The sequence below is a fragment of the Phyllobates terribilis genome, unplaced genomic scaffold, assembly GCF_046119375.1.
Source record: "Phyllobates terribilis strain yellow unplaced genomic scaffold, ASM4611937v1 Scaffold_7__3_contigs__length_470593459, whole genome shotgun sequence".
NCBI classification, from domain to species: domain Eukaryota; kingdom Metazoa; phylum Chordata; class Amphibia; order Anura; family Dendrobatidae; genus Phyllobates; species Phyllobates terribilis.
In genome coordinates this window covers 143445429-143459686 of record NW_027362767.1, presented here as the reverse complement: position 1 = coordinate 143459686, position 14258 = coordinate 143445429, and the positions used below count along the sequence as shown (strand labels likewise).

General features: G+C 44.4%; 1 protein-coding gene across 6 annotated transcripts in view; it reads left to right on the top strand.

Moving 5' to 3' along the window:
• LOC141153994 (NACHT, LRR and PYD domains-containing protein 3-like) overlaps positions 1-14258 on the top strand; it is a 250139-nt gene that overhangs the window by 18542 nt on the left and 217339 nt on the right. For all 6 annotated transcript variants that reach the window (XM_073639358.1, XM_073639359.1, XM_073639355.1 and 3 more), the window contains exon 2: positions 4607-4651. In XM_073639358.1, coding sequence (XP_073495459.1) covers positions 4630-4651 — 22 coding nt within the window. In that variant the 5' untranslated portion in view covers positions 4607-4629. The remainder of the gene's footprint in view (positions 1-4606; positions 4652-14258) is intronic.

Genomic DNA, 14258 nt, shown 5'->3' with positions numbered 1-14258 from the left:
GAGAGTTCCAGAGTATGGCGGATGCACGAGAGAAGTCTTGTAGGCGGTTGTGGGAGGAGGAAATGAGAGGGGAGAAGAGGAGAAGTTCTTGAAAGGAGCGAAGATCGCGCGGGGGGACATATCTGGAAACCAGGTCGGAGATGTAGGGAGGGGACAGGTTATGTATGGCCTTGTATGTTAGGGTTAGGGTTTTGAACCGTGATCTCAGGGCAATGGGGAGCCAGTGAAGGGCTTGGCAGAGGGGGGAGGCGGGGGTGAAACGGGGAGATAGGTGGATGAGTCGGGCAGCGGAATTGAGGATGGTGCAGAGAGGTGCGAGGGAGGAAGCAGGGAGGCCAGTGAGCAGGGGGTTGCAGTAGTCGAGACGGGAGATGATGAGGGCATGGATAAGCGTTTTTGCGGAGTCCTGGTCAAGGAACGAGCGGATTCGGGCAATGTTCCTCAGTTGGAGTCAGCAGGCTGTGGCGAGGGCTTCGATGTGGGGCTTGAAGGAGAGGGAGGAGTCGAGGATTACCCAGAGGCACTTGGCGTGGGAGATGGGCGAGAGGGTGCAGTCGTTGATTGTGATGGATAAGTTGTGGAGCTGGGGAGAGCAGTTGGGGGGGAAGACGATTATCTCGGTCTTGTCCATGTTAAATTTGAGGAATCGGGCGGAGAAGAAGGATGAGATGGCGGATAGGCATTGGGGAATTTTGGATAGTAGGGCGGAAATGTCGGGGCCAGACAGGTAGAGCTGGGTGTCGTCAGCATAGAGGTGGTATTGGAGGCCGTGGGATTCGATGGCCGAGGGTGTATGCGGAGAAGAGTAGTGGTCCCAGGACTGAGCCTTGGGGAACTCCAACAGAAAGGGGGTGGGGCGAGGATGAGGTGTGGGAGTGGGTGATGCTGAAAGTCCGGTCCGTTAGGTAGGAGGAGATCCATGAGAGGGCTAGGTCAGTGATGCCAATGGATTCTAGGATGTGGAGTAGGAGGGGGTGGTCGACTGTGTCGAAGGCGGCGGAGAGGTCGAGAAGAAGTAGGACCGAGTAGTATCGCTTGCTCTTGGCAGTCAGTAGGTCGTTGGTGACTTTAGTTAGGGATGTGTCGGTGGAGTGGTGGGGTCGGAAACCAGATTGAAGGTGGTCGAAGAGGGAGGAGGAGGAGAGGTGTGAGGACAGCTCGGCATGAATGTGCTGTTCAAGTAATTTTGAGGCAAAAGGGAGGAGAGATATCGGGCGGTAGTTGGAGACTATTGCAGGGTCAAGGGAGGGTTTTTTGAGAATGGGTGTGATTGTGGCATGCTTGAAGGATGATGGGAAAGTGCTGGATTTAAGTGATAGGTTGAAAAGATGGGTTAGGGTGGGGATGAGGACAGTGGTGAGGTTAGGGATGAGGTGGGAGGGGAGGGGGTCGAGGGCACAGGTGGTGAGGTGTGAGTGAGCTAGCAGAGAGGAGAGGGGGTCTTCTGTCATGGGGAGAAACTACATTTGGGTGAGGGGGGTTGGGCGGTGGAGGTGGGGGGCCGAGCGGCTTGTAGATCGAAGCTTTGTCTGACTTTGTCAATCTTGTCCTTGAAGAAGGTGGCGAAGTCGTCGGCTGAGATGAGGGGCGAGGGGGGTGTGCAGGGGGACAGAGTAGAGAGTTGAAGGTACTGAAAAGTTGCTTGGGGTTGCGGGATAGGGCGGTTATTAGGGAAGAGAAGTAGTCTTGTTTTGCATTCGTGAGAGCAGTCTTGAAGGCGGTGAGGGACTGTTTGAACAGGGTGAGGTGTTCAGCGGAGTGGGATTTCTTCCATTTCCACTCAGCCACTCTAGACGTCTACCGAAGTTTTTTCGTGAGGGGCGTTAGCCTGGGTTGTCTGTGTGCACGGGTTGTGACGTGTGAGAGCGGGGCAGCTTGGTCGAGGGCTGTGGTGAGGGTGGTGTTGTAGAGGGTGGTGGCGGCGTCGGCGTCCTGAGAAGAAGCTAGGCCGGAGAGAGGGAGGAGGGACTCGGAGAATGAGTGGAAGTCGATGAGTTTGAGGTTTGTATGGGGGTGGGGGAGTGTGCGGGGAGGGGCGATCAGAGAGGGGGGAGAGGGAGGAGAAGGTCAGTAGGTTGTGGTCAGATAGGGGGAGTGGTGAGTTTTCGAGGTCAGCGAGTGAACAGAGGCGGGTGAAGACAAGGTCCAGTGTGTGACCGTCGGTGTGTGTGGCGGTTGAGGTCCATTGGGAAAGACCGAGGGAGGAGGTTAGGGATAGGAGTCTAGAGGCGGTGGTGCAGGGGGTGTCAACGGGGATATTGAAGTCACCCATGATGATGGTGGGGATGTCAGGGGAGAGGAGGTGGAGGAGCCAAGTTGTGAAGTGGTCAAAGAAAGAGGAGGGTGATCCTGGGGGACGGTAGATAACTGCCAGTTGGAGGTTGCAAGGGGAGAAGATGCGCACGGAATGTGCCTCGAAGGAGGGGAGGGGGTAGGAAGGGGGCGACGTAATCGGGATGAAGGAGCACGTGTTGGCCAGGAGTAGGCCGACGCCTCCACCGTGGGTGTTGTTGGGGCGGGGGGTGTGGGAAAATGTAAGTCCACCGTAGGAGAGGGCGGCCGGGGAGGTTGTGTCAGAGGGGGTGAGCCAGATTTCCGTGATATCGAGGAAGGAGAGTTTTTTGGAGATGAAGAGGTCATGGATGTAAGGAAGTTTATTGCAGACCGAGCGGGCGTTCCACAGGGCGCCCGGAAGGGAGACTGGGGAAGCAGGGGCGGGAGGGATGGGTCTGAGGTTGTTGAGGTTACGGGGGTTGGTTATATGTTGTGGGAGTGGGGGGGTGGTGTGATGGGGTGGGCCAGGATTAGGGGAGATCTCACCTGCAATTAGGAGGAGCAGGGAGAGGGTGAGAACGTGCGGGCAGGAGAGCTTGCGTCGCGGGCATGTTTGTTTGGAGATGGAGGGTTGAAAGTGGAGGAACAGTTTAGAGGAGAGGGTGAGGTGAGTAGGTAGGATGGAGGGAGAGATGAGCATTTCATTACTGGGAGGAGTGATGAGTGGGGGTAGTAGGAAGTGGAGAAGGATGGGAGTGAGGGTGAGAATAAGCGGGAACATTGCGGGGGTGAGTAGTGGGCGAGAGGTGACAGGGGTAGGAGGCAGCCCGGGAGCTATGTAGGTGGGGTGAGTCCTAGTGGGGGACAGGTGGCCGCATGTGGGGTGCTGCTGGGGGATAGGATGCGATCAGGGATGGGGAGCAGTTCAGGGATGAGTTGCAGTCCAGGGGAGAGGTACAAACAGCCGGGGTAGAGATGAAGGTGAAGTGGCCGTTTCTGGACTCTGTCTTGTAATACCATAATTTTGGCTTGGTAATTCTGCATTTCATAAAAAAAAAATCTATGAATTGCCTTGGAATCGCTGTTACTAAAGTACATCATAAACTATATAAAATGAATATGGCTCATTATGTCCTTTCTGTAGATAATACATTGCCACTCTGGAAAAAAATTCTGGTCTTATACAATGTATATAAAATGTCTACGCACCCCTGTTAAAATACCAGACTTTTGTCATGTGTTGAAAAAAAACTTAACACATACCATCAATTTAGAATTTTTCTGACCTTTAATGTCGCCCATAATCTGTACAAACCCATTGAAAAATAAACAAATCTTTTTTGGTGGAAAAATAACAATAAATAACTAAAATAATGTGATTGCATAAATATACACATTCTTAAACTAATACTGTGTTGAAGAACCCTTTATGACAGCATTTTTGGGTCAGAGTCTATCAACAGGGCACATCTACAATTGTCAATATTTGCCCCCTCCTCTTTGCCGTAGCTGCACATCTGTCAGATTGTGGGGTCATCTCTTTTGTACAGCACCCTCTTCAGGTCACCCACATATTTTCTATTGGATTCAGGTCTGTGATCTGGCGTGGCAATTCCAAAACTTTCAGATTTTTCTGGTGAAGCCATTCTTTAGTTGATTTGGAGGTCGCTTACAGTTGTTGTGCTGAAAGGTGAAATTAATCTTCAGCTTTTTTAGCAGTGGCCTGAAGGTTTTATTGAAAAAAATTCACTGATATTTGTAGCTGCTAATAATTCCCTCCACCTCAACTAAATACCTAGTTCCAGCTGCCGAAAAGTAGCCCCAAAGGATAATACTGTCTCCAACATGCTTAACTATGGGTATGGTGTTCTTTTGGTTTGCCCCAAACATACCTTCTGGAATTGTGGCCAAAAAAATCATGTTTGGTCTCATCAGATCATGACACATTTTCCTACATGCTTTTGGCAGACTTGATGTAGGTTTTGGCAGAACATAGCCAGGCTGTCCAAGTAATGGATTACCTATTAGATGCTAATAAAGTAAAAAAAAGGAAAATAGGAAAAAAAAGTTTGGCATTTTAAAAATATTTCATTAATGCCTCAAAGTAAAAAAGAAAAAAACCCAGTGGTGTGAAATGATCCCACTATTTAGAACTTTGCATTGCTTAGTGTACGTAACCCACTCTTGGGCATCCAGGGCCTTCCAGTCATTATTGGGGGAAAATCTAATCTACAGGTGTACACAGCTCAAAAATTACAGTTTAGAGGTTTTCATGGGGCACAGAAAATTATGTGTCTGCTTTTAAATGCAATACTGGTTTTGCATCTTACAGGTGAAGTTCCTATCCTCCTAGAAATGGGTTCAACTCCCAGCGATGGTAAGGATTCCTCCTTTTCTTCTGTCTCATAAAATATTATTGTTTGTGTTTCTGGAAGGTTTTTACAATCATAAAGAAGGGTGGCTGCGAGCATACAGTGTCCATTTTAGGACATGATCAGATATCAAAATCAAACATCAGAATGAATAAATACCCTGTTTGAGAACTGATTTTGATAAGTGATTCTGACGAATGATTCTGACAAGTGATTTTGACAAGTGATTCTGACAAATGATTTTGATGAGTGATTTTGATGAGCGATTCTGACGAGTGATTTTGATGAGTGATTCTGACAAGTGATTCTGACAAGTGACTTTGACAAGTGACTTTTACAACTGTAATAATATTAATAATAATAAAAAAAAAAGTAACTGTTCGCTGATGGGACTTGAACCCAAAATTCTGTGTCCCAAAGCCATTGCACTAAACACTGAGCTATAAACTCAGCTGCCGAAATGTTGGAGCTCTATTTGGTTATCTGATTTTTAGTGCAAACTTGTCTAAAACTTAGTGGGACTTATGCACAGACTGTAAGCAAGCCAAATTCAAATGATGTTTGATTTTGATGTGTGACTTTCTTCAAATATCAGAATCAGAATCACAATAACTTTTAGTCACCCTGAGTATTTTCATGGTTGATCTCATAAGACAAGAAAAGCTATCAGTTAGTATCACTTGAATGGATAGCTTAATTGTAAGGCATCAGCCTCTGGCACTACTGTGTTAGAGTTCAAATCCTGATAGGAAGAAGATTATTTTTTTTAAATTATGACTATTTAGCACACAAACTACAGGGGTGTTTTACTTTTAATATCTGATGCTCTGATTGTCATCCTGATGTGTTAAGAGTTTCAGACATGCTGTCTATTTGCATGGTAAATTACATAGCAAAAGTAAATTGGGAGGCAATAATTGACTACATATCTATTTCCAAGTGACTTTATATTTGCACAATTTCTTAAAGGGGTCTAATGATAAAATGTCTTCATTGTAAATGTTTATTTCCAGCCACCCAAGTACTGGCAGCAAACTCCCAATTTACTTTTGCTATGTAATTTACCATGCAAATAGACAGCCTGTCTGAAACTCTTAACACATCAGGATGACAATCAGAGTGTCAGATATTAAAAGTAAAACACCCCTGTAGTTTGTGTGCTAAATAGGCACAATTACAAAAAAAAATCTTATTCCTATAAGGATTTGAACTCTAACATTGTAGTTTCAAAGACAGACGCCTTACCATTAAGCTATCCAGTCAAGTGATACTAACCTATAGCTTTTCTTGTCTTATGAGATCAACCATGAAAATAATCAGGGTGATTAAAAGTCATTGTGATTCTGATTCTGATGTTTGAAGAAAGTCACACATCAGACTCACACATCAAAATCAAACACCTTTTGAATTTGGCTTGCTTGCAGTCTGTGCATAAGTCCCAATGAGTTTGAGGCTGAGTGCCCACGTAGCGTTTTTCAAGCGTTTATGCTGCGGAATTTCCGCAGCATAAACGCTTGTGAAACGCTAGGTAATCTGCACCCCATGGTCCCCAATGGGATTCCGCATGTTCTATGCACATGCTGCGGATTTTTCCGCAGCGTTTATGCTGCATACAAAAATCCGCAGCATGTCATTTAATTTTGCGGAAGCGCAGCGGAACTCCCGCCATTGACTTGCATTGAGACGCATAGAAACCGCGACTGTACATTTTTACAAGTGGCTTCTATGCGTCTCTATGTGCGGATGGTACCCGGGTGTGGAGGAGAGGAGACTCATCCAGACCTGGGTACCATTGTACCTGTAAAAAAAGAATAAAATAACAAATAAAGTTTATATTCACCTGTCCGGCGGCTTCTCTCTGAATGCCGGCATCGCTTGAGGACCTGCGGTGACGTCACAGTCATGTGACCGCAGGCCCTTCACCGCTCTGTCTCGCGATATGCCGGCAGCCAGGAACCAGACAGGAACGAGCGCTGCAGCCACGCCGGGGCCTCGGGGGTGAGTATAGCTTTATTTGTTTTCATTTTTACGGTTCACACTGTATAAATCCATGCTGTTTGCATGGATTTATACAGTGTGACCTAGTTGTCAAGCACTTTCCAAGTGATGCTATCGCCTGGAAAGCGCTTGTCAATCTGCATGCGGAAACGCATGTGGATCCGCATGTATTCTGCAGGAAAAACGCATGCACAATCTGCATACACAATCTGCATGCACAATCTGCATACACAATCTGCATACACAATCTGCATACACAATCTGCATGCGTTTTTTCTGCCAGGGAGATGCAGAAATGCTGCAGAAATTTTCTGCTTCATTTCTGCATCGTGGGCACATAGCCTTAGACAAGTTTGCACTGAAAATCATATAACCAAATAGAACTCATAGGCTTTCAGAACTGAGTTTATAGCTTAGTGGTTAGTGCACTGGCTTTCAGATGCAGAACTTTGGGCTCAAGTCCCATCAGCAAACAGTTATTTTTTTTTTATTATTACAGTTGTAAAAGTCACTTGTCAAAGTCACTTGTCAGAATCACTCGTCAAAATCACTTATCAAAATCACTTATCAGAATCACTCGTCAAAATCACTTGTCAAAATCACTTGTCAAAATCACTCGTCAAAATCAATTGTCAAAATCACTTGTCAGAATCACTTGTCAAAATCAGTTCTCAGACAGGGTATTTAGCCTCAAACTGACATCATTCTGATGTTTGATTTTGATATCTGATCATGTCCTAAAATGGACACTGTACGAGCAAGATATTCTCACCATACTGTGTCCTTATAGCGGTGTATTTATTTTCTTTTCCTCTTGTACTTTGACTCGAGGACATAATGTAGAAATGAAGGAGTAACTATACTTTTAAGTCACTTTTAAGAATAAGCTGTCCTACGCACCTACATGAGGAATAACATTACTTCTGGTGACTAATGACTTATCCTGTACTTGAACCAAATCTTCTTTGTTCGGACAAGAAACAGACCCCCTCTAGATCCACATGATGAAATGTAAACCCCATTCATGCCGGGTCTAGATGGTGACTTAGACCGTGACACAGGTCATGCAGCCAAAGATTGGTCTGATCAGCTGCTACATCGTAGCTTCAGTGGGATCTCATTGTGATACTGGGGTTAAAAATCAAGTCGCAAAAAATCCAGTTGGTTCTGACATCTTGCAACCTGCTTGTCGAGGTTACAGTGAGCTGGGTGTCACAATGGACCTCATGTCCTGTGTCATGGCCAAAGTCGTCGTCTACTGAAAACAAATACTTGTCCAAACTCCTGTTAAAGGGGTTGTCTATTAATAAAAGTGCCGTATAATCAATAGATAATGGAAAATGTACGGTAAGCATTTTCTTAATTGGATGTGTGGAAAAATAATGTTGTTGTGCAGAGATAAGCTGATATTGGTGCCGCAGGTGTATCCTGTGTAAGACCTCTGCTCACCATGTAGAGGCGCTTTAGCTGTAATCAGCCCACAGAAGGAGGGAGGATAAGGAAATATTCTCCACTGATGCCGCTGGCAGGGGCTATTCCATGCATATGACGTTCCTCTTCCCTGCCTGATCCTTTCTTCTAAGTAGCATTGCTATATGTTAGGGCTAATTCAGACATCAGTGATTTTTCTCTTACAAAAAAAAATCAGTCCAAGTTTCATCAGTGATTTTTTTTAAATCAGAGTTTCATCAATTTGGTCAAATATTCATCAGTTTTTCTCAGATGGAAAAAAAAAAGATGGAGGTTTCTCAATATTCTCATAACAGTCCCTAAAAAATGCCCATCACACGGATGGTATCTTAGTACTTTCCAATTTTTTTCATGGACCCATAATGTAAAAATCTCTCTTTACTGATTACAGATTTTACTTGTGAATTGAGAGTTTTGAGAATGACTCATTGGTCCTGACGGAGAAAGAGGTGGATTTCTGCCATAGGATTTATTCTACATTTTCTTATTTTCATGTTTACTGTTGATTTATGAAAAAAAAAAAATCATTTACTCTTTAAAGCGAACCTGTCAGCAGGATATTGCTAAGTAAACTACAGGGATTGGCATGTTAAGGCTTCTGCACTGATTAAAATGATACCTGAGGTGAAGAACTCCGACTTGTGGTTCTTGTGTAATCAGTGTTTGCAATTTTGAGTTAATAATGTGCCCGGGCGGGACTGTGGCAGGGTCTTACCCCGGTGCTCTAGGCCAGATCAGCAAGATAAGACCTGACCACAGGCCTCCCCGAAGCACAAGTATGTTCCTTATCACAGAGACAGAGGTGGGCCTGTGGGCAGATCTTTTCTTGCTGATCTGGCCTAGAGCACCATGATAAGACCCTGTCTACAGTCCTGCGCCGGAGCACGGGCATATCATTAACTCAAAACTGCAAGCACTGATTACACAAGGACCACAAGACAGATATCTTCACCTCAGGTATCATATTAATCAGTGCCGCAGCCCCAACATGACCCTGCCTGTAGTTTACTTAGCAAAATCCTGCTGACAGTTTTGCTTTAATCTAAGACGCACCCTGATTTAGACAGCAGAAAAAATAGATTTATTGTTAGTGTTTCTCTGCAGAAGCTGTAACATACATATATAGCTTTACAGCACACACAAATTATATACATTCTCTGCAGCCCACATGTATACACAACAGTGCTGCATTCATAGTTCATGTACACATGCACTCACATACACTGCAACACATTCAGCTCAACTACATCATCAAAACACAGAGGTAAACTACAGCATACCCCTCTCAAGAACAGCACATTCAGCTTAAGCATGACATTACAACACATTACTCATCTCATCTACAACATCAAAACACACCACTCACCTACAACATCAAAACACATCACTCACCTCATCTACAACATCAAAACACACCACTCAGCTCATCTACAACATCAAAACACATCACTCACCTCATCTACAACATCAAACACACCACTCAGCTCATCTACAACATCAAAACACACCACTCACCTCATCTGCAACATCAAAAGACACCACTCAGCTCATCTACAACATCAAACACACCACTCACCTCATCTGCAACATCAAAAGACACCACTCAGCTCATCTACAACATCAAACACACCACTTACCTCATCTACAACATCAAAAGACACCACTCAGCTCATCTACAACATCAAACACACCACTCACCGCATCTACAACATCAAACACACCACTTACCTCATCTACAACATCAAAACACATCACTCACCTCATCTACAACATCAAAACACACCACTCAGCTCATCTACAACATCAAAAGACACCACTCAGCTCATCTACAACATCAAAACACACCACTCACCTCATCTGCAACATCAAAACGCATCACTCACCTCATCTACAACATCAAAAGACACCACTCAGCTCATCTACAACATCAAACACACCACTCACCGCATCTACAACATCAAACACACCACTTACCTCATCTACAACATCAAAACACACCACTCAGCTAATCTACAACATCAAAACACACCACTCAGCTCATCTACAACATCAAACATACCACTCACCGCATCTACAACATCAAAACACATCACTCACCTCATCTGCAACATCAAAACACATCACTCACCTCATCTGCAACATCAAAAGACACCACTCAGCTCATCTACAACATCAAACACACCACTCACCTCATCTACAACATCAAAATACACCACTCACCTCATCTGCAACATCAAAACACACCACTCACCTCATCTGCAACATCAAAAGACACCACTCAGCTCATCTACAACATCAAAAGACACCACTCACCTCATCTGCAACATCAAAAGACACCACTCAGCTCATCTACAACATCAAACACACCACTCACCGCATCTACAACATCAAAATACACCACTCACCTCATCTGCAACATCAAAAGACACCACTCAGCTCATCTACAACATCAAAAGACACCACTCACCTCATCTGCAACATCAAAAGACACCACTCAGCTCATCTACAACATCAAACACACCACTCACCGCATCTACAACATCAAAATACACCACTCACCTCATCTGCAACATCAAAAGACACCACTCACCTCATCTGCAACATCAAAAGACACCACTCACCTCATCTGCAACATCAAAACACACCACTCACCTCATCTACAACATCAAAACACACCACTCAGCTCATCTACAACATCAAACACACCACTCACCGCATCTGCAACATCAAAACACATCACTCACCTCATCTGCAACATCAAAAGACACCACTCAGCTCATCTACAACATCAAAACATACACTCACCTCATCTACAACACCAAAACACACCACTCAGCTAATCTACAACATCAAAACACACCACTCACCTCATCTACAGCATCAAAACACACCACTCAGCTCATCTACAACATCAAACACACCACTCACCGCATCTACAACATCAAAACACATCACTCACCTCATCTGCAACATCAAAACACATCACTCACCTCATCTGCAACATCAAAAGACACCACTCAGCTCATCTACAACATCAAACACACCACTCACCGCATCTACAACATCAAAACACATCACTCACCTCATCTGCAACATCAAAAGACACCACTCAGCTCATCTACAACATCAAACACACCACTCACCGCATCTACAACATCAAAATACACCACTCACCGCATCTACAACATCAAAATACACCACTCACCTCATCTGCAACATCAAAAGACACCACTCAGCTCATCTACAACATCAAAAGACACCACTCAGCTCATCTACAACATCAAAACACACCACTCACCTCATCTGCAACATCAAAAGACACCACTCAGCTCATCTACAACATCAAACACACCACTCACCTCATCTGCAACATCAAAAGACACCACTCAGCTCATCTACAACATCAAACACACCACTTACCTCATCTACAACATCAAAAGACACCACTCAGCTCATCTACAACATCAAACACACCACTCACCGCATCTACAACATCAAACACACCACTTACCTCATCTACAACATCAAAACACATCACTCACCTCATCTACAACATCAAAACAGACCACTCAGCTCATCTACAACATCAAAAGACACCACTCAGCTCATCTACAACATCAAAACACACCACTCACCTCATCTGCAACATCAAAACACATCACTCACCTCATCTACAACATCAAAAGACACCACTCAGCTCATCTACAACATCAAAAACACCACTCACCGCATCTACAACATCAAACACACCTCTTACCTCATCTACAACATCAAAACACACCACTCAGCTAATCTACAACATCAAAACACACCACTCAGCTCATCTACAACATCAAACACACCACTCACCGCATCTACAACATCAAAACACATCACTCACCTCATCTGCAACATCAAAACACATCACTCACCTCATCTGCAACATCAAAAGACACCACTCAGCTCATCTACAACATCAAACACACCACTCACCGCATCTACAACATCAAAATACACCACTCACCTCATCTGCAACATCAAAAGACACCACTCAGCTCATCTACAACATCAAAAGACACCACTCACCTCATCTGCAACATCAAAAGACACCACTCAGCTCATCTACAACATCAAACACACCACTCACCGCATCTACAACATCAAAATACACCACTCACCTCATCTGCAACATCAAAAGACACCACTCACCTCATCTGCAACATCAAAAGACACCACTCACCTCATCTGCAACATCAAAACACACCACTCACCTCATCTACAACATCAAAACACACCACTCAGCTCATCTACAACATCAAACACACCACTCACTGCATCTGCAACATCAAAACACATCACTCACCTCATCTGCAACATCAAAAGACACCACTCAGCTCATCTACAACATCAAAACACACCACTCACCGCATCTACAACATCAAAATACACCACTCACCTCATCTGCAACATCAAAAGACACCACTCAGCTCATCTACAACATCAAAACACATCACTCACCTCATCTACAACACCAAAACACACCACTCAGCTAATCTACAACATCAAAACACACCACTCACCTCATCTACAACATCAAAACACACCACTCAGCTCATCTACAACATCAAACACACCACTCACCGCATCTACAACATCAAAACACATCACTCACCTCATCTGCAACATCAAAACACATCACTCACCTCATCTGCAACATCAAAAGACACCACTCAGCTCATCTACAACATCAAACACACCACTCACCGCATCTACAACATCAAAACACATCACTCACCTCATCTGCAACATCAAAAGACACCACTCAGCTCATCTACAACATCAAACACACCACTCACCGCATCTACAACATCAAAATACACCACTCACCTCATCTGCAACATCAAAAGACACCACTCAGCTCATCTACAACATCAAAACACCACTCACCTCATCTGCAACATCAAAAGACACCACTCAGCTCATCTGCAGCATCAAACACACCACTCACCGCATCTACAACATCAAAATACACCACTCACCTCATCTGCAACATCAAAAGACACCACTCACCTCATCTGCAACATCAAAAGACACCACTCACCTCATCTGCAACATCAAAACACATCACTCACCTCATCTGCAACATCAAAAGACACCACTCAGCTCATCTACAACATCAAACACACCACTCACCTCATCTACAACATCAAAATACACCACTCACCTCATCTGCAACATCAAAAGACACCACTCAGCTCATCTACAACATCAAACACACCAATCACATCATCTACAACATCAAAAGACACCACTCACCTCATCTACAACATCAAACACACCACTCACCTCATCTACAACATCAAAAGACACCACTCAGCTCATCTACAACATCAAACACACCACTCACCGCATCTACAACATCAAAATACACCACTCACCTCATCTGCAACATCAAAAGACACCACTCAGCTCATCTACCACATCAAAAGACACCACTCACCTCATCTGCAACATCAAAAGACACCACTCAGCTCATCTACAACATCAAACACACCACTCACCGCATCTACAACATCAAAATACACCACTCACCTCATCTGCAACATCAAAAGACACCACTCACCTCATCTGCAACATCAAAAGACACCACTCACCTCATCTGCAACATCAAAACACATCACTCACCTCATCTGCAACATCAAAAGACACCACTCAGCTCATCTACAACATCAAACACACCACTCACCTCATCTACAACATCAAAATACACCACTCACCTCATCTGCAACATCAAAAGACACCACTCAGCTCATCTACAACATCAAACACACCAATCACATCATCTACAACATCAAAAGACACCACTCACCTCATCTACAACATCAAACACACCACTCACCTCATCTACAACATCAAAAGACACCACTCAGCTCATCTACAACATCAAACACACCACTCACCGCATCTACAACATCAAAAGACACCACTCAGCTCATCTACAACATCAAAAGACACCACTCAGCTCATCTACAACATCAAAAGACACCACTCAGCTCATCTACAACATCAAAACATACACTCACCTCATCTACATCATCAAAACACACCACTCACCTCATCTACAACATCAAACACACCACTTACCTCATCTACAACATCAAAAGA